This window comes from Gasterosteus aculeatus, chromosome 2 (genome assembly GCF_964276395.1).
Source record: "Gasterosteus aculeatus chromosome 2, fGasAcu3.hap1.1, whole genome shotgun sequence".
In the NCBI taxonomy this organism is placed as follows: Eukaryota; Metazoa; Chordata; class Actinopteri; order Perciformes; family Gasterosteidae; genus Gasterosteus; species Gasterosteus aculeatus.
In genome coordinates this window covers 7,053,155-7,075,573 of record NC_135689.1, presented here as the reverse complement: position 1 = coordinate 7,075,573, position 22,419 = coordinate 7,053,155, and the positions used below count along the sequence as shown (strand labels likewise).

The 22,419-nt window shown below is 45.0% G+C and overlaps 2 protein-coding genes across 2 annotated transcripts; both read right to left on the bottom strand.

The window, feature by feature from the left end:
- Positions 1 to 414: 414 nt before the first annotated feature.
- irx7 (iroquois homeobox 7) lies at positions 415 to 2,636 on the bottom strand. Its single transcript, XM_040193739.2, has 2 exons — positions 1,760 to 2,636; positions 415 to 1,409 (listed from the first exon to the last, which is right to left on the bottom strand). Exons 1-2 carry the CDS (start codon positions 1,991 to 1,993, stop codon positions 639 to 641), a joined length of 1,005 nt encoding a protein of 334 aa, XP_040049673.2. The 5' UTR covers positions 1,994 to 2,636; the 3' UTR covers positions 415 to 638.
- Positions 2,637 to 7,484: 4,848 nt separating this feature from the next.
- On the bottom strand, positions 7,485 to 22,419 carry LOC120828946 (ankyrin repeat domain-containing protein SOWAHA). Its single transcript, XM_078089426.1, has 12 exons — positions 22,108 to 22,419; positions 19,924 to 19,985; positions 19,211 to 19,405; positions 18,693 to 18,815; positions 15,959 to 16,015; positions 15,535 to 15,636; positions 14,605 to 14,616; positions 13,036 to 13,038; positions 11,256 to 11,348; positions 9,981 to 10,053; positions 9,716 to 9,811; positions 7,485 to 9,007 (listed from the first exon to the last, which is right to left on the bottom strand). Exons 1-12 carry the CDS (start codon positions 22,238 to 22,240, stop codon positions 8,835 to 8,837), a joined length of 1,122 nt encoding a protein of 373 aa, XP_077945552.1. The 5' UTR covers positions 22,241 to 22,419; the 3' UTR covers positions 7,485 to 8,834.

Below are 22,419 nucleotides of genomic sequence, written 5' to 3'. Positions count from 1 at the left end.
TTACACGGACATTTGGTGCGAGTGGCACTGAAGAATCCCTCTTCCAGACCCCGACCGAACTAAAGAAAGTCCATATTGTGCACAATTTGAGGGGAAGTTGCCTCAAATCTAAGAAAATTCAGGGCTGGCATTTTTCAAAATGTAATTGTAGGGATTAACCAGCAACCATCTGACCAACAAACCTGTTTGGGAAGATTAAAAAGCCTCGGGCGGGTTTGATATGCAAAGTAAGGCCAATACTCATCCGATTTACATGCATACGTCATCTTCTCTTTTTGTGTTACATGTTGTAGAAAATGTTTCCCTTATCAACACGAGGTTTTCATAATGGTCCATCTATCCGAGGTGAAACTGTATGAATACGACATTAGGTTGTTGTCCAATGCAGCAGTAACAGAATGTCGAGAAGCTGACTTTATTTAAGCAAAATATTTATTCATGAATAGACAAAGGAAACATAATTTACATGTTGGCGATGGAAAAATACATCTACATTTATTTACAACAACACGTTTCAGTCTTTGGTCTCGTGACAGGGTTTCGTTTCACTGCAAACCTCAGGACCAAATCCCCGAGGTCTGAAAGTTTAAAGTGCATAGATGTGGAAAAGTGTCTCTTCTGCGTGTCCAAATACCCACTCAGACGACTTCCCGCGTGGTGTAACACGACGGGACGAACAGTCCGTTTCTCGAAGCCCACTCGGCCCACAGTTTCCCGGCCGGGTGGTAAATGCTGTCCAGCGGTCTCTTAACCGTCTCCGAGGTGGCGGTCTCGGCCAAAGACCAGATTTTGGGTTTCTGCGCGCCAATGTCTTGTTTACTCTCCAACGCGGAGCGCGTGTGATCAGCGTCCCTCTTTTCAACCTTCTCAACAACAAGTGCAAGTTTTCCGTCTCCGCGCTCGCTGCTTTGCTGCCGCGGCAACTCCGACGGCGCGTCCGCGCGCTCCGAGCCGTCCGGCGCGCCGTCTCCGTGCTCGTCGGCGCGCGCGGCGTCGCCGCGCGGCTCCTCCTCGTCCAGGTGACAGTTCGGCGCGGAACTGTCGGCGTCGTCGCTCTCTCCCTCCTGCTCGTCGTCCTCCTCCTCGTCTGATTTGCCCTTACACGCCCAGCTGACCCGGTTCTCCTTCTTGAGACGTCGCCGCGCGTTGGCGAACCAGGTGGAGACCTGCGTGAGGCTCATTTTGGTGATGATGGCGAGCATGATTTTCTCGCCCTTGGTGGGGTACGGGTTCTTCAGGTGTTCGTTGAGCCACGCCTTGAGCGCCCCGGTGCTCTCCCGGGACGCCACTTTGGCGACCCTGCCGGGATCCTCGGCTACTCCATGGCGGTACGGGGGATAGAAAGGGCCCCCGCGGGCCAGTAGCGCGTGATGGTAGGGAGATGTGGCCTTCAAGTCAAACCCGTGGTTCTGGAAAACAGAGATAAGGAACGTCAGAGCAAGCAAAGGAGTGTCGATGGTGCGCAATAACGCGCGGGTTCGTCAACCATTGACACAGAGTGCGCGCTTTCATTATTTAGAAACCCAAATGCAATAAAGAGAAAAAAACATCCCGAACTCATCGATTCCGGAAAAGTTTAAGAAACTTAACATAAGTTCGGTACAACTCAGGGTGGGAAATCTCCCTTATGCCTTTTCCGAAAATAAGTTGTGAAGCTGATCCAAGATCAGACTTTTACACACGTTTCTGTGTATAAGTTGTACCGATTCCACGCGCTTTTAATGTGAAGGCAGGAACTTTCCGTGAATCTTGAACTCACCATGTGTGCGACGTGCCGGTGGTGCGGGTAGGGGATGAAGTTGTATCCCTGTAGTCCAGAGTACGTTATCGGAACTCCAGCTGCCATCGCTGCCAGATGCTGAGCCTGTTGTTGTTGTTGTTGTTGTTGTTGCAAACCCGGCGGGCATCCCAACAACGGGATCTGATATCCAGTCGGCATGCTGATGTTCCGCTCCAAGAAAAAGCTGCCAATTCCAGTTTGCGATGCGGGCATCTTTCCTGCGTCCCAGCTATTCGGCTTCGAGTGGCGATCCGACCTCCTGCGACTATTTATATACACCCAGCTGCCAGCGAGTGTTCGCTGGTGGGGGAGGCAGGGGGAGGTGCCACCGGTGGTGACTGACAGCTACGTTCAAAAGACCCGCAGCTTTCACTGGCAACAAATCCCATCAAAGGGGCCCTCCGCTGTTCCTTTTAGCGTTTTCGTGGAGAGGCCAGATACGCGCTGCTTATCGCGACACACGATTTGTTTGTAAAGAACTTAAGTTTCAATACATATGCAACATTTTTCTTTTGATGGATGAATAGAGATTCAGGCTTAACTGTAAGTTCATATTTTTGTTATACAGTCTTTAGGTATGTCATTGATCTAATTTAAAGAACAGCCTGAAACTTTTTTTTTACATATAGCTCTCAAACAGAAGAATACAAGCATGAGATACATTTCTTGTGACATGATGTTTTCTATTTGAACGTTTTCGTTGTTTTTATTTGAATTTTATTGAACCTTTAGTTTTCAAGACACTTACACCAGTTTGATGTGTTTTTAGTGACGAATTTAACACTTCGCATGTCTAGCACTAATCAACCGGGAGCTTTGAAAATGACCTGAATTCAGTTAACAACATTCTACTGTCGCTTATGACACTTCAGTCTTTACAGATCTGTAGTTCTGTGAATTGAATTAACTTTCTCAATGTCATTACATTTGCGAGAATAAACAATTAGATTACGTTTTACGCACGCGTAAAAGTGCCACTGGACGGATGTGTTGCCTTCTCCAAATACACTCCTTGCAGCCCTTTCATCTAATGATCGAATGAATATGAGCAAGTTATGAAGTGGCCTCTCACAATCTTTGTATTTGTTAATTTATTGTCTGAACCATAACAGACGTCCCTTTTACATGTCGGATGGCATTGTTTTGTATGACGCGCAACGTTTCAATGCGACTAATTAAACGAAGTTAAGCGAAACAGGTGTTGACTAATGTATATGATAATTGTGAGATAACAGATGCTAATGTGTGTGTGTGTGTGTGTGTGTGTGTGTGTGTGTGTGTGTGTGTGTGTGTGTGTGTGTGTGTGTGTGTGTGTGCGTGTGTGTGTGTGTGTGTAGGGGGTTGTTGGAGACAAGAGGAGAAGATTACACTTCTTATTCCACTGCGCCCCCCCCCCCCACCTTCATGCCCTTCAAAAGCACATAAACTCGGTGTTTGGGTTCAAGGGAGCTTTCATCTTGCATCATTTATATTTTTTTATAATAAGTATTAAGAAGGGTGATGATACCTAAAGACACTTTAAATATTTATTTTACCATCTTTTTGTTTTAGATTGATGATTTTATTTAGATTTATATTCCTCTTTTTGTTGGTTTTTAGTCTTAATCCAAATTGTGGATGTCCAATGTTATATTTGGAATGCTGTGAGTTGTACTTTCAATTTAACTCATGAGTTTGTATTAACTCACTAATTCAATAAGTGTCTTTTTTCTGGATTTGCTTTTGATAACTCCTGAAAATCTTTGCGGACTCATAAACTCAAAATGATTTATAATATTTAAGCATTATAAGGGTTTACAGTATTCACGTAGATGTATTTAACACATCTTAGCTTGTGCATACGTGCGATTTCATAGTTCAAGTTACATTCGCAGTCAGTCCTTTAAATTAAAAAAAATCTATAAAAGAGTTAAAATGGCAATCTTGCAAACATTTAACTATTTAATATTGATTTCCTTGTTCAGCAAATTTATGCCTACTGAGTATTTTCACTTAGTTTATTGTTTAGTTGAAACATCTTGTTGAAATTATACAAAGTGGTAAAAAACAAAAGTTTAAATAAATAAATGACTGGAAAATGGAAAGTTGTTTAAGTTACAAAAAATGTCTACAATCAAGCAATGTTTATTATTATATAATGAATGAACGTATAAATGTAGTCTTTCATCTCACCGGCAGATTTGCTCCGAAAACAAAGAAACTTCAAATTCTAAACCGATGCCGTATAATTATGTGTTTTCTATTGGTGTTGGTATTTTTGTACTCTGAAATGCACGTCAAGAGATTGGAATGTTTCTGGAAGAAATGCTGAAACAAATAAAATAATAATAAAAATCTAGTACCGCTCTTAAAAACAGCAGGCTTTGCTTTTTACAATAATAATAAACTGAAAATCTTTGGGTTTTGGACAAAACAAGACATTTGAACTGCTTTCAGCATTCTTTGAATTTTGTGGTCCAGATTTATTTTATTAAAAAAGTCTTAGTCATCAGTTGATGCGTTTTGGTATCTTAAGGAGGTGTTTGGGATATTATGTCGCATGTTGAGGGTAGACCAGTGCAACGATGGGCTCAAATATGAAGAGACACCGAAACTAAAACGCAGCAAAGGTGCAAGGAAAGTAGGAATTTCTTTGGGTTGAGTCCACAGAACCATAAAACAAATTTGAACAGGAGCAACAATGGTCCAGCTAGTGCAAAGAGAGGGAGGCCTGTGGCATCATAGTCTACATCTCACAACACAAACAGCTCAGGGCAGCGGCCTTTGTCCCTCTTGTAGAACTTCTTTTCATTCTCTTCCTCTTTTGGCAGCTCTGCCACAATGCAGGCGTTGGTCCTGCTCTGACAGGTTGAATTTGTTCTGTTTGCCATTAGGATGTCAGTCGTTTGCAGGAGAGAGAAGTGACCAAATGGGAGACGATTGTTCTCAGCACCCCAAGAGATACAGTACAAGATAGCAAAGAGGATGGAATTAGCTTTTTTTTTTCCTGTGATAAGAAAAGCCATTCCTCTGTATTGTGACAGTGCTGTGAACCTAATCCTGTGCATATTCAACATAACTCGGTGCACAGAAAGGCCCGGGCTTCGGGTGAAAACGCAGAACGACGGTGCAGGGGGGCTAATGAGCGGGTCAGGACAAAAGGTTTAGGTGTGACCTCAATTACAAGCGATCCCCTACCTGTGAGCGACAAAGGGACGAAACACGCAATTAGAATAACTCCTAGGTAGGTGTGAACAAGACGACAAAAGCTTAAAGAGAATCCGCAGAGTCTTCCACACCTATTGCTTGTTAGTTTATATTTACTGCACCAGATACGATTCTGTCTGTGGAAACTGAGCCAGAGGAGACAAGATGGTTATATTCATTTTATCGGGGAAGATGTCCACACATGAATTGTATATTTTAAATGTGTTTTCAGACATTTTGACAGAATATTAAAAAAAAATCCCAATAAAAACAAGCAATAACTCTCGAAAGACACCAGCTCAGTGAGAAGCACAGAAAACAAATGCATAATGGTCTCCAACCAGAACTCCCTAATGAGATTTCCCTGGGGCAGCAACACAAATGGAGAGATGTAAGCAAAGTGTGAATGTTATCAAGCTCTCCCACCTCTCCACTATCTGACCCCCTCTTCCCCGGACCCCCCTCCACTCTTTGTCCTTTGTCACTACTCTTATCAGGACCACTCTATCATTCTTTCAAAATAGTAGTGCCGCTGAAACCGCTTGCAAATGTAAGTATGTCTTTGTTTGGGGCCGGGCAGGGGCCCGCCTCCCCTCCGCTCCCTCCTGGGTGCAGCCTGATTGACGGCTCTCCGCTGGGTGAGTGACAGGCGGCGTTGGTTAGGCCGCGATGGCCTGCGTGACAGCTGCTGCCGGTTGCGTCGCAGCGTCAGGGCCCCTGGTTAGTGGGCCTCCTTGGATCCCCCCGGCTAAAGAGCCCCAGCCCGGCCCGGTTTGCCCCACGTGGATCCCAGGGAGAGCGGGCCTCCCCGGTGTTGTTCCATGTTGCAGATTAGCGCCTCAGCTCGCTGCACCCTGTTTCCACACATCAGCCATAACTGCACGCTTGCAGCCATAATGTTTTACAGTACAAACACTGTTATTTCTCAACATTCCCTTTCTCAGCCTGAGTTTGCAAGCTGGATGAAGATCTTGAATGATGGCAGGGATGCCAATCTCTTTTTCCCATCCGTATTTCTGAGTATAACAAAGTGAAATTAAGATCAACTGCATTCATTTAATAAAACCTTATTCTTCAGCAATAACACTCCACTCCTGTGCAGCAGTTCTTAGCAGCCTACAAACAATGAATTCACAGTTAGTAACGCACTACATTCTACATAATTTGCCGACCAGATCAACTTTTCGAGCTTTTCCTAAGAAGACATTTTTATAATATCAGTAGTTTATTTCACAATACTATCATTTATTATCTCTTCATCCATCAGCCTCCACCTAGGAGGAGTTTTTTACCAAGACAAAAATAATCACTCATACCTGCTTTCAACTACATTAGTGTCACAAGCATTTTTTATATGCTGATAAGAATACTTAAAAACACAACATGTCTCTCAACATCTTTGTACATCCGGTAAATCAAATGTTTTAGAGTTGTATCCTCTTCATTTTCGGCAGGTCCTGCATGCAGATGAACAAACTGAAGTCCACGCATCTATCATTTTCTCTCTTTAGCCTCACGCAGAGCAGCTAATGAGGTTATTGGGCATTTGTGACGTGACATCTACATTTTGACCTATTTGTGAAACAATGGTAACAAGGAAACCCGGGACATTGGGCTCTGTGTTTTCCAACTCAAAATAACAAAGCCAAGCAGCCGCTGGTGGGAGGCTGTGCTCTCATGGAAATGAGCAACTGAACCAACAATGTAGCGCCTAATCTCTTCAGAGAGAGGAATCAGTTACACAGCAGTATGCGCCCCTCAATGCTTTTCATTAGAGTCAGCGTGCTATCGAAACAGTCACTCCACCCCCCCTTACTCGCACACACACACACACACACACACACACACACACAGACACACAACCATCGTGTGTAGCCACAGGCCCAACTCATACAAGCAGTGGATACAAGGTAGCCCCCCGACAACAGAAGGGTTGAAATAAGTGGGGCAGAGGGTGGTATGGGGGTGCAGTGCCTCAAAGCATGGGATTAGAGTTAATGTGCCCTCCCTGGGTTATAATCTCTTCAGAGGGGGACTTTGTTTGAGGGGCTTGAGGGCAGTAAGATAAGTATCTATTACAGAAACTCCCTCTTATCCCCCAAACATCCTCGCTTCAAAAATGAAGCACAAAAACACTTGCCCCCGTCCCCCTCTGTGTCGTCTGATATCCAAGACCCAGAAGCAAGTGCTGCCCTTTTCAGCTAATCAGGAATTAGGGTCTAAAGCCGTATGGAGAGTTCGCAGGCCCCATATTTACTCCATCTGTAGCCCACAAAGTCAGGTAGTTTAAAGTAAGATCAAAGGCGGCTTAAAAAACCTAAGGTTATTGTATTGAAAGAAAGGAGGGGGGGGGGGGGGGGGGGCATTATCACGAATCGCTCTTCTTCTGCTGCTTTGTATAAAGAGAAACTGTGTGTGAGCAGCCAGCAGAGACACGCAGCGACTTTCAACTGTGCGCCGAGTAAACGATGCACGAGCAAAAACGGTGTGTACAAGGAATAAAGTGACCGGTACGGAGTTTGATATAAAATATAGTTTATTACTGAAATACATTCATTATATAAATAGTATGCAGAAGATGTGATGGAAGCAGTTTTTTGTTTTTGTTTAGATTACACAGTTACCTTGAAAATAAACTCCCTTTTACAATGGCACTGAATTACAAACAAATAGTCCCAAATGTGCATCTTTTAAAACAGATGAAAAGGATGTCGGAAACTTCCTGATGCTGTGAAAGGTTTCTTGGCAAAGATTAACACTTTGCAAACACCTCGCAGCCAATTTTTGCCATTTTATCCGAGCTTAGAGTAACATTTTTGAGTAATCTTAAGTACAGTTTGAATATGCACTTGAAACTGAATCCTGCTTGACTCATGTCTCATTTCTTTGATCGACTGGCCTTAATGTTGATTTATCAAGTTTTTTGTCAGCATGCTGTTGTCGATATATGAAGCCGGTTTTGTTGCTGCATTCATTCGTGGAGGAAAACAACTTTTCTGCCATGCAGCGTTCTATTCACAAGCTACAAGGGAAAACAAACAAATAAGCAGCAAAACTCAAACTGAAAGCAAATGAAGGACTTGAGTCGCGTCACAAACAAACGTTTGCAAAGTTCAACATTCATCAATTCTTCGTTGTCAATCAAAGAGTTGGAGGTGGGTCAGAAAAGCATTTTGTACTTGTTTTTTATGCCGTGTATTTGGGATTTTTAATGATTTATTTAATACAAATTCAACATTTTCACAATTTAGTGTCTGCAAGCTGAGTCTGAGTACTCACATGAATCTAAAATAACAGCTGAGTAAAATAAATCGGTGCAACAACTTTTATGTGATGGAACATTTTAGGCACAAATCATATTTAATAGACCGAAACATACAAACCAGTATGTTCCTTTTTCAAAAATATTTCAATATATTTAAACTTCAGGCCTCGTCACTTAACTCCTCACTGGATCCTCTGCACCTCTTCACAGTCCAATTGTCTACTTTTCGTCTTTCACGCAAACAAAAGCCGAGTTGAAAGAGTCTACGTGGCCTGAGCTCGTTTGAAATCGTAAGGCATAAGTAACATTTGTCAACATTCATTCAAATGTAAAGGCTTCAAGAAATACTTTTTTCCTGGTAAGTGTGCTAATGCTAATGCACGTATAAGCAAAGCATCATCCAAAGAGCATCTGTGTCCAGTAAACTGGGATGAGCTGTTTAGGTGTGAGTCCGTATATACGCTTTCAGTGTTGCTGTACATGTGCACGTAACAAATATACACGTATCACACTTCCACTGCATGGATTTCGATATATATATATATATATATATATATATATATATATATATATATATATATATATATATATATATATATATTCTTAGCGGGAGAATTTCCTTGGTCTGAATGGAGGAAGGGCGAGCTGATGCGACGGCGTCCTCTCCTCCTCTATCGGAGCCAGCTCCTCTGCCGAGCCCCACTTCTTCTTGGAGTGAAACAAGGACGCCAACTTCCTGTTCCTGTTGCGCTCTCTGGCCTGAGTGACTTGAAACTCTGAGATTCCAAGAAAGGAAAGAGAGAACATGATGAGGGAAAGCTTTGGATTTCCATAAATTAAACTAAAGAGATATATCTTTTAAACATGGCGGTGAATAATTTTTTTTCTACACCTGCTTGTTGCAAACATACAGCAGCTCCTCCAGACTGCGGCTGAATAACAGCACCTGTAACCCTTTTAGTCTCACGTGTGCGATGAAAGCTGGAGACGTTGGCCATTTCTAAATCTGCAGTGCTTTTCTTTGGAAATGTCTTTTTGCAATATGTCCAGTAAAATAATGAGTAGAGGTAAGGAGAGGTGCTGAAGCTGGATTTTGCTGGCAGAGCCTCCAGTCTTTACGCTAAGCTAACTAGCTAATCAACGGAGAGACATTACAGTGATATTGATCTTTTTATTTTTATTTGGCGTAAACAAAAGTGGTACTGATCTTGCCGTCTAACTTTTGCATAGAAAGGGATTAAGCAAATTTCCACAACTGTTTCTTTTCAACAAAAGCAGCATTAACAAATGTATTCAAATTGTAATGTTGTGCTTGAGACAAAACAATTCAAAGACTTTATCTAACATTTAACCGTAGCTGTATATGAGAAACGTCATAATGCTGCAGTAATGTCCTTTCTATATTCTGACAGTAAACTTTATTTCTGTCACCTTAATGTTGGGCTTTTCAACATAATTCACCAGCGACAGTAAAAGTGACTCACGCAGCTCGCAGTCTCCCTCCGGACCCTCTTCTTCTTTGATGTTCAGATAATGGCCGGCAAAATGGCCGCTGTAGTCCCTTAAATTTTCTTTGGCCCCTGATGAGAACAAAATAAAATCTTGGAAAGCTCCGACTTTAATCTTGGAAGGCAGCAGGTAGCAAAGTCCCTCAGCCATTTGATCCTAGAGCTTTAATTTAATATCAAAAGTTATCATCATTGCGCATCAATGGAGATGCTATAGAGGTGAAATGAAAGCAGCTTTTACCATATGTCACTATGAGGAGGTCCAGAATATTCCGATGACCGTGTAAAGCTGCAATGTGTAAAGGCGTATATCCCTGCACAACAAAAGGAAAGCGTGCATCAAGAACCGTTTTCACTTGCATGATGAACTTCATTATTATTCTCAGTCCCGCTGACTCATTAACGGAGGTCACTTTTTGTTGAGTTCAAGGGTATGAGTGTGGCAAAGTGCTGGAAGGGCTTACTACCTACCCCCTAGAGTTTCCCAGGGCCCAGCACAGCCAATGAAAACAATGTGGGGGGGAAAAATGTACAAATTAGCAAAGGTTATGGAAACATAAGATAATGATAAAAACATAATTGCTTGACAATTTGCGGAAAATTGCATAGTTTTAGCGTTGTGCATGCTGGCATAGAGACGCTCTGTTTTGGGAAACAATTAACATGACATGACATGATTTATTAGCGGAGTACTCCGGCGGCCCGACAACACGAGCTGCTGTGATGCATTTGCACAGCTGGATCATTTAGGAGCATTACGTCACCGAGGGGCACAGGAGAAGAAATCGACAGCCATCTTGATGACCTTTTTGTTTCAAGTTAAGATCAAACAACTTACTGTTCATACTCATCACTTTCCGATTAAAAAGATGGATACTCACGTGCTGCAAGAAAGAAAAATACCAGGAATAAATCAGTGATGAAAACTTAAGAGCATATTGTTAAATAGGAAAGAAACCAAGTTACTGTGACCCCAGTACCTGTGCTGCTGCCTTGGTAAGTATTAATTCATTCATTGTACATTTTAAATAATTGATTTATCTTAGAATGTTGAAAGTGAACATCATAGAAACTTTAAAAATTATTTTAGAAATGAGCATCGAGTTACGGAAGCTACGGAATCCTGTCCCGGACTACTCAAGATGCTGTTGTGTTGCATCATGGGAAATCTAGGGGCAGGAGTTTTAGGATTTATGTCTTGAATTCTTTAAGTTGAAACGTTTTCTCCATATCACACAAATCCTTCTAATTTATTCACGTGTCCTGAATAGTTATAGTGCCTCTTTAAAATAATTTCCTCAAATGAAAATAACTTTTTTCATTTAGTTTCAAATCAGTGTATTTGCCTCGGAAAACAGAGAAAATGCTTCTCTGTGACTTCGTTTTGCTAATTTATTTCAGTGTACATATTGCTCACAGGTAATCAAAGAACTTCATATTTACTAAATAGCATGAGTGCCCCATGATGATGCAACATATAATGAATGTAGAACCAAAGAGGACCAAATCCTAATGCACTCACTGATTTGGTGTTGACATCAGCCCCCGCGTTAGCCACCAGGGTGGCCATGTCCTCGTTGCCGTGTTTGGCCGCCCAGTGCAGAGCGGTCTGTGTGCAACAAGGAAAGAAGAGTCATTCCTAAAAATGCACTTCCTCCACAACCTTCCATACTGTTATCGGGGATGGTGAATGCTAAAGCACCGTCCCAGGTAGTGCATGCAGAGCGGGGCTGAAGGCCAGCTGTGCACCGAGGGGAGTGGACGGATGGAGGGACGCTTGGAAGCAGCGATGGAGGGATGGTTTCCTGCCATCTAACAGGGCCTAATTACAAAACAACACAGCACTGTGCCCCACAGTTGGGAAGGGGGGTGGGGCTGTGGAGGTGGGGGTGGGGGGTCGTGGGGCAGCAGCCTGTCAACCGGGGGGAAGATTGATGATGTTAGTGTGACCTGCAGAGCGGAGACCCACCCAAACATCAGCGCACTACTGTCAGCACACGTCAAGCAGGAAAACAAGCGCCCCCCCCGACACCCACATGTCCACATGCAAAGATGTGAAAATAATGGACCCGCGTGTGTACAACACACGTGCAAACCACATCCACCTGTCGGAGCAGCGCTGTGATCTCCAAAGCTTTCCCCACACTCTTTAAGCCGCGTAATTGTGGGCTCTCAAACAGGTGGGAGCGGAGCGGAGCTGCAGATGTCGGCTCAGTGACCACATCCAACCCTTCAAGGTCTGACCCGTAGCACGGCGAATCAAACAGTAACCGTCAGAATTTACACATAGACTGTGGGCGGAGCAAAGCCCGATAACGCCTTTAGGATTGTGTCTTTCCGTTTGACCATTGGACGAGATGAAAACTAATTTTCTTAGCTGCTGAGACGTTTCTGGGATAAAAAGTATTGATCCACCAGCAACAGCTGGACAACTTTTTTTAAAAGCTGATTCCCAGGTTGCGTGTCTCTCCACTCAATCCGAACACATAGACAACATATGCCGTCGCTTTAATCTATTCAGTAGTGTCAACATTTTACTACAACATTTACTCCAGTTATACTTTTTGTTTCCTCATGTTTTTTTTTTTTTTTTATCCCCCGGGGTTTGAAACGGCTTTGATGATTGTGGAAATAACCCCGAACAGCTGTGAGCGTTGTTAAACGGCATCGCCGCGCTTCCATTTGGCAGAGAAAAAGATGTTGAGCTCCGTGATGGAACACAACGCGCGAGAGGCACAAACTGGGACGAGCGCGCCGCGCGGGCGGCACACAGGCCTTTTTGTGTGTTTGGGGGCCTTGTTACGCTGCTAATTGTGCTAATCGTCGCACAACAACGACCTGTGCAACAGCTGGCCGGAGAGAAAAAATGTCCGCCTGTATCCACGAGCGGCCCGAGGGAGCCACAGGCGGCCGCACCTCCTGAGTGCCGGGCGTCTGGCGGACAGATTGTGATGGATGCCGTCTGGCTCGAGTGTCTCCGTCTCTTTTGTCCGTCCCCTGTCACACCTTAAGACGGATTGGCCGCACGAGTGTTTGACGGGCGGCTCGGCGGGCCTCCCGGTGGGCGGGAGTGACGGACGAGGGCCGAAACAGGATGCGTGGCGTCATCCCCGTCCTGCAGCCTCTCGTTTCGGGTTCCTGCCCACTGGGGCGACCACCTGTCCAATCACTCAGGGACGTCCCTGTCGCCGCCACGCGCTCCCCAGTGAGGGAAGTGGTGGCCAAAGAGGGACTACTATCGAGGAGGGCGACACAATGGAAGGCAGAGAGGAGTGATGGGGTAATGATGTACTTACAAACTGTGCGGCAGAGGAAGTCCGTCCCAGAGGGAACGAAGGTCCGGCGTCCCCGAGGAGAGCAGGAAGAAGGAGACCGGGGGGGGGGGGGGGGGGGGGGGGACAAGAGCGTTAGACTTTGGAGCGAGAGCGGCTTTGGCGTTCGGTGAGATGTAGGATGTGTTCCGACCCGTCTTCACTTTTAAGGCAACTCCTCGCTTTCTAAGAGACCATCTGATCCCTTGAAACATTTTGGTCAGAGCAGGAAAGGCTTAAAGTCGTCCCAGGATGAAGAGTAATCCCTTCGCTCCTGGGCAAACATGCGATTCGAAACCCGGCATTTGGAACACACGACTTCTGTTCTGGCAAGGGGAGGACATGACCAAATGCAGGTCCAATTTATTGGAAAGGTTCTAGGTGTGTCGGTGTGCGTTATCTGTGGAAAGGCGTCCGACGCTGCAGAACAGGGAAAGGCCGAGTGCTGAAGGGGACATCAAAGAGGCCTGAGGGGGATTTAGCACCTTCCCAGGGACACAAACAGCATTGTTCTACAATTAATCCCAGCCTGCTCTATTACTTTCAGATTATCTTTAAGTGGGTGAAGTCTTTGTGGGGCATTAAGACTCTCCTTAATCCCGCCCTCCCTCCCCACACACACACACATCTCCCTACACTTCAATGGCGGCCGCGCTATCTTGTCCGGGTGTGGATGGCGGAGGCTTAGGGCTACTCTTAGAAGGTGGTCTGCCGTGGTCACAGGACAGTGTGAGAACTGTGACACAAGGGGAGGGACAACAAACATGAGCTCAAATCTCTTAAGCGCACAGGGAGACAAATAAAAGGATTTGGGTTGTCAGGGGGGCACAGGAGCTAAAAGCTATCTTTCATAATCCTTTTGATAGTGGACCTTTGAAATGCGTGATCTGGATGTTTTAACACAGGGTTCTCAGAATAGTATTAGGGGGGGAAAAAAGTCTCGGCGGAATGAGCTTGTGAAAGTTACGCAAGCGAAAAATCGGCCAGCAGGTCCGAGAGCGAGCGAGATCAAAGATGAACGGCCGAGAAGCGCAAGAGACAACGGTGATAATAGTGTCAGTTTGAATGCAGGCGAACGTCCAACGTTCCAACAGGGTTACAGAGAGCGTTCAGAGGTATGACAATAACAACCCTGTACTGCTGTGATGCTGCTGCTCTTCCTCTTCTCCTTTTACAAATTATTATTATTGCACTGTCTCTTCTTGAAGGTTATTCTTTTGTTTTAGTTTAGTTTATTTAATTTAATAATTTAATATTTTGTATCTTATAATCTTTTAATTCTATTTTCTTCTCTGTACATGCTGCTGTGGCACCAAAATTAAAAAAAAAAGAGGGAGAGGGATCAATAAAGTATCTATCTATCTAATACTCTAGGATGAAACTTACCCCCTGGGAAGGACGGTCGGAGTCGGTGTCGAGAGTCAAAATGAAAAAAAAGAAGCTTTTAGCCAGACAGCAATCATGTGATAACAGAACTAGTTGTTAATGACTACTTCTACAAAACAACATGCAACGTGTCACATACAGTGTGTAGGTGCCATAACAAATACTCACTGAGGTAAAGTCCTGGTTCGCCCGCGACCAACAAAAAGAACACAAAAGCCTGAGTTAGTGAAACCTGGATGAAACAGTTTTTATGGAAAATCAGTGTACTTCGAGGTTTGTTCACTTTGTGGTCGCCTGTCATTTAAAGGATTATTATTCACACGTCTTTAGACTGATGGCTGGAGATCTGGGAACAAACCGACGACACTCTAACAAAGTCCAACAGCGTAAGAAACGATTGAACCAAAGGAACCTAAAGAGGAGCTCAGCGGTCCGTGTTGCACATTCCTGTTTGTGTGAAGGACATTCATTTTCACACATTCAGAAACAGACTCAACATCATGTTGCTCTTTGTACTTTGTAGAAAAAGCTCCTCCCTCCCAATGAGTCTGACAGTTATTTATTTCAACTTTAGACCATCACGAATACTTTCAAATAACTTTTTATTTCCCTCGTTTTCCCATTTGTCATCTCATTCATTGTATAGACTCCGTTGCTTCTTAAACGGCGGATTATCTGTATGAGTTTCTTTTTACTTTTACTCACCGGGATGGATGCTCTCCAGGGGCCACTACAACCCGAGTGCGGGGGCCACGATATGGCATTGGATAAACTAAGGTAGGAATAATTTACTAAAAAGGGACGCTTGTAACAGCAAGTCAATGCTTTGATCACAACAAAATAACACAACATCACAACAAATCACAACAACAAAATAACAAGAAGATTCATTTAACTACAATGGATGCGCCTCTCTGCTTACACTGTAACCATCATTCAGTTCGTCCTCGTTGTTTCCTTCTAGTTGTGTTTGTCTCAGTTGTGTTTGTCTGTGATAGCGGACAACGGATTTCCGCACACAGATGTAATTATTACAAATGGCCCAAAATATAAGGAGGAAAAAAAGATGCTCTTGTTCGTTTGGGGGGGGGGTGTTACCTTCTTGTTTGCCAGCGACGGGTCTTGTCTGAGCAGGTGAGAGAGGTCAGGGACCCGAGCACCTGCAGCGGAGTATATCCACTCCTTCTCTATAGGATCCAGCTGTCACAGGGAGGGGAGGGAGAGTTTAGACACACACACACACACGCACACACACGCATGCACACCCTACTGTCCACATCCTGTTGTGGCCTCTATTCATAGTGCTGAAGCTACAAACCTCTAATCCATTTCCTACAAATGAATGAGTCACAGCCAACGGACACATTTGGGAGACACCCATGATCACACTGCACAGTTCAGCACTTTGTGCTTCCACTTCCGTCATTGGTTGAAAGGGAACACGCAGGGACACTCTAACTCCTCTAACCCCCTGGAATAATATTTTTTTTTAAACATATGGAGAGGAAGGAAAAGAACTCACGGCGACAGCAGCGGAGCCCATGCTGCCCGTGCACTCCTCGTCCTGCTCAGACTCGGACTGAAAGAGACAAACACGGGACCGTCACTCGATGGGGACAGAATAGAACTGGGCTGGATGAGTCGAAGTGGTCACACGGCGAGGTCCGGCATCACACACACACACACACACACACACACACACACATTGATTTTCACGCTTCGGTCACACTGCTGTGATGTTTCCCAGCTGACGGGACGTGAGCGAAGGGCGTCAGACAGACGGACAGAGAGGTAATGAGGCAGCGAGACAAAGGTGGCGCTTTCACACATCGGGGGTAATGAATAACAATCCAATTAACAATCAACCCCAAAAAACAACACGCCTACAGTCACAGGCCATGTGTTTCTGTCACTGGTTCAGTCTCGTTGGGTCAAGAGGGGGAAAAAACGAACACAGCCGTCTCGCAGTATATGCAAGTGTCACTTGCAGATTTATGCGAGATGGGAGTTGTGGGGTTTTTTTCTTCTTTCTTTTCTCTTTGACCCGATTCCAAATTGTTCTCAGATCACAGAGACACGATGTTAAAACACTCGGCCCTTTGAAGCACAACCTGCCACACGTCAGCGCACTGAACATGAAAAGTGGAGGGCTTGTATTTTTCCAGCCTATTCCACTCTGACGTGTGCGTTTCTTTGCTGACTTTTAGTTGAGAAGGTTTATAACTATTGAAAACGTTGTTGGGCTTGAAGGAGGATAACGAGACCTGAAATACCTTTTCCATAAATAGAAGTTCTGTAACGGTCCAAAGCTGATATTTCATTTATAGTAACATAAAATGCTTAAAATATAAATGAAACCATTAATGAATTACCCCTAATCGACTGAGCGCTGCGTTCCTGCTCGTTTTGGTTTGGACGTTTTGTAGCCTGGAGAACAAATGACTCATTGGAAAAAAGTTTTCAAACTGCAAGGGTGCATCGGGGGATTCCCACCACACTGCGCGTAATCAGATCAAGTTAATGTGATATGATTAAACAAGCTCTGTGGGTCTGTGCTGGGCTAAACATCTGCATGCTAACAATACAGATGTTTAGCAGGCCATGTTAGTTTGAGTGTGTAAGCATCGTTTCACTATAGATATCAACAGAGTTAAAACAATTTTGTTTAAAAGTTAAGGAATGTGCGTGTAAAATCCATTAAACAACCCTCAAAACACTTTGCTCATAAACTTGAACGTCAAGCTGCCTGGGTTCTTCCTCTGGGGATCAGCGGCGGACCACCGACTGTCCCACATTACAGTCCTCAAAGTGATAATAACCCAAAATGAATTCATCCCAAATGCTAATCTCTCGCGGGCTGAAAGGAGCGTTTTGTCCGTCCTTCCCCAGCAGGGAACTGCAGCCGTAGCTTAAATTCATGTCAGTTACATTGGATCGCCACGGTAACCGGCCAAACAGCCACGGGATCTAACGTGTGTTCTTTTCAGTCTGCCTTTATTCCAACCGTGTTTTAAAAATGCACAAACAGCTACATATCTTATTTTCTCTTCTACACGAATGCATAAAATAATCACTGTGATAAGGAGCCCTTAAAATGACCTGTTTCAGTCCAAACACCTGCTGTTCTGTTCTCTTTCTGCAGGACAAACTACATTATGAAATTGAGACAAAACTTTCTCAAAAATCTTTGATATTGAAATTTACTTTTTATGTGCAAATACTTTCTTTCTTTCTTTCTTTCTTTCCTTCTAATTTGAATCTGTTGTAATTCAAAATGACCAAAGCTGCTCTTGTCTTTGACCAAAATCCAAACTAACACAAGGACAGGGACGATGCTCTTCTCCCGATTAAAACAAAACTTTAAAGAGACCAGAGTTAATCCACCGCAGGGCGTCATCCTGCAGTTGAAAGCAGGATATTATAAATGAGAGCAAAGCTCGCAGCCTCAGGTGTTGTGATTAAGAACAGTGTGTGTGAGTGAAACCAGCCAGGTAGCTTCTCAACGGTGGAACAACTGTCAACACATCGGGTGTCCTAAATACAGAGTTCACTGGTGTGACTAATGCCTTCAGCAAACACACTTAATCTGATTGCTGCTGCTGTATTAACACACTTCAACATATTTCATCTGTCGAGTGTGCAGGACATCAAGGAGGGCCACATATCTGTCACTGGGAGGAATCTCAATCTCTTTAATGGGCACACATGATTATTATCTTTCTAATGAGTTGCAACATGTTGCTGCTTAACATAATAACAGAGAGCTTAATTTAAATGCAGATTCTCCCCCAACGGGTCCTCCTCCCACTCAAATTCAACACATACTGCAGTAGGAAATCCAGGAAACGCACTCAGCACCACCTGGTGGGCAACACGGGGACCACTAGAGTGACCTAGAAGTCAGGTTTCACCTCAGGGAACATCAGATCAGATGATAAACTGTACTGAATTAATGCAAGTTTAGAGTCAAACGCGAGAAAGTAACATGATAAAACGTCATCTATGTTTTTAGAATGAGGATATTGTAAATGTAAAAAACGAGTGTACTTTTGGCTGTACTACAAAGTCATTACTTCCAGTCGCAGAGGTTTGAATGAAAATGAAAAAATGAACATTGTGTTAATGGTAAAGTGTGTGGCTTCAGTAACGACCTGGCATCTGATGCCTACATTTCAAAGAATAAGCGCTGATAACATATTGGTGCAGGTATTTTCACGGGCAAGTAGCGCTGCCTCTCAGACAGGCCGAATTGTCACCTTTGACCCTGAATCTTTGTCCAGCTCATCGTCCCCGTAGTTTTGCGCCGAGGGCTCCTGGGCCGGGACGACGGGAAGTTGCGATGGATCTGGCTGCGTGAAGCGTGTTCCCGTCTGCTGGTGCTGCGGGGGCACAGACATTTGAGCAAGTCGTGTGCAAGACCCTTCAAATCTACGATTAAATCTATTGCAGAAACAATATGTGAAAGTACGTCCATAGGATTTTTGTGCATTAATAAACCGGCACGTTGTGTTTATTTAACACTATTTATGGAAGGACATAAGCCCTTTGACCTTCCCTTTTGTCCTCATAGCGGCTGAATTGGCTTTAGTAAAAGACAATCTTTCTGGTTCACAGTAGTTCTGTGTGTAAACGTTAAATACTGACACATAGTAAAGAGAAACAGCAGTGGAGCCTCACAAAGGCGGCCTTGTTTGGAAATAAATGCGTGATTCACATAGAGTAAACACTGCGTGCTGGTGCGATAACGGACGCAGCGATCTGAATTAGATTTCACCTCTGCAGCCCCGTCGGGATCTCCACATGGCATCGGCTGGCACGGCTCCTCCCGGTGAGGGGGAGGAGCGGATGGGTCCGCCGCGTCCCACGCCACAGAGGCCGCAGCTCTGCCCGGGCTCGTCCACTGATGTTTGGGGTCCCGCTCATGCAGAATCTGCCTGTATTTCTTCTTTAGGACAAGATATTTCTCCCCCTGCGACAAACAGAGTGAATAAGCACAATATGCCTTTTGAAAATTAGGGTTACAAAAGGTTAGTTTGGAGAATGAGAATGATGATTTTTGTAATAAAAGGGAAAGAACAGATGTGATTTTAAACGTTTCTCAGTGTGTATTAGATGTTTTTTTTGCGTGGGAATAACACAAACATTTCTAATGCTGTTTTAAATCCAATTATTCAGGAAAAGTCTGGTTATTTACTCCGAACATAAAATGTTCACAAACTTCATTTGGATGAATATGTGTAAATGCGTCATAATACAGTTTCGCGAAAGATAAAAGCTGCAGCTGCAGTCCCTCGGGGGAAAGCAGCGGGTAAAAACGGATCCGTAAAGAATCGAAACAAAGATTTGGCGGACTTCTTGTTAAGTGATTAAAGTGAAGCTGGAACAACAACCTTTAGTAGCACTGATGCATTCGACCAGTCAATGCTGCAGTGTTGACTTATCATTACATTCCCTCAAAAGGCCCCAATATCATAATGGTCTACTCACATTCTCTGACTTCACCACTGCGATTCGGTCAATGATGAGCTTGAATTCCTCTCTGTATTTAGCTGCAGGGGGAAAACGTTTGTTGAGAGAAGCTGAGAACTAAAACGAGCTTCTGATTTCTGGCATTCAGCAAAACACAAAACTGCTCAGTTTGTAAGAAAACGATTGTTACAAACGGGGCGTAGCTGCCACAGGAACAGAGAGGAGAGGCTACAATGTGGCCGCAGTCTGCAGGTGTGAGTCGCCGATTTGTGTGATTTTGTAACGAGACCCGGCTGGATGCGGCTCACGGGGGGGGGGACGCAAAAGAAACAGTTGCTTCAAACACTGCAAGCCGAGAGGAGAGATATTCCCCCTCCGGCAAAGATCCCAACAGATCACAGAGCATCCCCAGGGGCGAGAGCCCTGAACCCCTCCAGACCTCCAGCGAAGTAAACAAACTGGAGCCCGCGAGCTGATAGCCATCATCAGACAGAGCCGCGCTCCCTTTGTTTGACGCTGTGATTAGGAGCTGACTCTGCTGATTATCACACAGCGAGGAATGTGTCTCCGGCCGCAGGTATTCCCTCCATGCGTAGGTGTTACATGGCCATGCGGCTCAGAGACAATCGAAGGGTTTCCTTTTCCCGACGTGGACGGAAAGAACGTTTGTAACGTGGGACAGACGCGCCGCTCACACGCCGCAGCAGCAACAACAGGAAAGACAAAGGAAGCCGCCGCTCAACAAAAAGATTTCCTTTGCTCAAGTGAGTGAAACAGAATGCATGCCAGTTATTAGGTTTGCACAAACAAGTACCTCACACGCACACACACACACACACACACACACACACACATGCACGCGCGGCCTCCCAGCACCGCTATATTCCCACCGTGCCCCAGTTTGTTTGTTTGTTTCCCCCCGATCTGATGAGAAAGCAACCCCATTAGAGGGTCTACATGCAGCCATGCACGGGGACTTAACTGTGATTAAAACACGATCGGCGCCACACACACGCTACGGCAGACTTTGAATGTCTGGGAAGCACTTCTGTAATTAGACGGACATGTCAGATGGCCGAGTATCAGAGGCTGCTCTCTAAAACCTCTGTCAGCAACTGTGCCGACGGAGCATCTGGACCGAACCCGCAGCGGCGGTGCAAGGTCACTTTGGATAATCATTTGGGGCGGGGGGGGGGGGGGGGGGGGTTAGATACGTCAGCGTCAGGCGCTGCCGAAAGGTGAAAGTCCAGCGGGGAGAATCATTACAAGCCCGTCGTGTGGCCTCCCGGGCCGCCGCTGTCTGACCTTAGTCGGCGACGTGGGCTTCGTCTTTTAAAGGGTTGCTATGGGAAACGCGCCCATTTTAGGTAAAAGTAGCTCAAACGAACGGCAGCTTACGCAACAGGCCTGCATTTTGAAGGGAATACACGACACACACACACAAAAACAGTTGGAATTATAAGCAGTATGACATTTCTCCGATTATAAACCTTCTTATTGGGCCCAAAAGCTGAAGTGTAAAATAAGTTCCAGTATATCGTGTACGTAGTCTATAGATGGTTTTATTACCTTTGTTTTAAAAGTCAAATAGCAACGAAGTGGTCTTGACAGGATGTTTTTACAGGGCTGCAACACAACGAGGTGTCGACAACGAAAAACATTTGACTTTAAGCCAAATATGGGAAGTATGTAGGTGTTTAGCAACGATTCTGAAGCGTTTGGTTGCGTAAGCATCAGAGAGCCCTCGCTGAGGGGCCACAGCTGAGTCAGAAGAGCCACTAAGGGGGGGCTCTGCCTTCTTGGTGTCCTCTGTGTCCACATACCAGGCAGCCAAAAGTGGCCTCGGGGGAGGAAATGACACAATTCCTGCTGAAGCTGTGGATGTGTTGGGAGAGGTGGGGGTCGCGGTGGGGGGGGGGGCTTCGTATGCAAACCAGATGTCTGCAGTACAGCAGAGAAACAATGAAAAGACACAAAAAGCCTTTTCGTCCACGCGGACGGAATGCTGCTTTATGATATAATGTTAGTCCAGATGTGAGGGGTGTGTGGGAGGGGGACGGAGGGGGGAGGGGGACCAATACTCGCGCCATGTGTCGCACCGTCGCAAACCTCCGCACTACTGCCCCCCCCCCCCCCCCCCCCCCACATATAACAACAGTCGCGCTAATATCTCCATCGAGACGTCGCGTGCTACTTACTTACCGCGCAGGCGCGAGTCGCTGTGGCCGATAAAGGGCTTAAACGACTGCAGGATATCTGCGTTCCTGAGTCGGCCGGAGCTGCCTGCGGCGGAGTAGAAATAATCCAGCAGCGACTCTTCACTCACATCCTTCATTTCAGGTTTTTTTTGTGGGTGGGTGGGTGGGTGAGGGGGGGCTGTCTTGTGTTTTTAATCCTCCCGTGGAGCTTCTTTCTTCTCACACGGCCATGCTGCCGTCCGCTCGGCTAATTTGTGCCCGTTAGATGCGATCTAAAAAGTTCACTCCACCCAGAGGAGCTGCGCCTCCTCCTGTT

Coding starts and splice junctions, on each gene's coding strand:
- irx7 (XM_040193739.2), bottom strand. CDS start 1,993: ATGCCCGCATCGCAAACTGGAATTGGCAGCTTTTTCTTGGAGCGGAAC. Junction 1,410..1,759: donor ACCGGCACGTCGCACACATG/GTGAGTTCAAGA, acceptor TCTGTTTTCCAG/AACCACGGGTTTGACTTGAA.
- LOC120828946 (XM_078089426.1), bottom strand. CDS start 22,240: ATGAAGGATGTGAGTGAAGAGTCGCTGCTGGATTATTTCTACTCCGCC. Junction 18,816..19,210: donor ATCCCGACGGGGCTGCAGAG/GTGAAATCTAAT, acceptor GTGCCCCCGCAG/CACCAGCAGACGGGAACACG. Junction 10,054..11,255: donor TCAACACCAAATCAGTGAGT/GCATTAGGATTT, acceptor TTTGTTGTGCAG/GGATATACGCCTTTACACAT.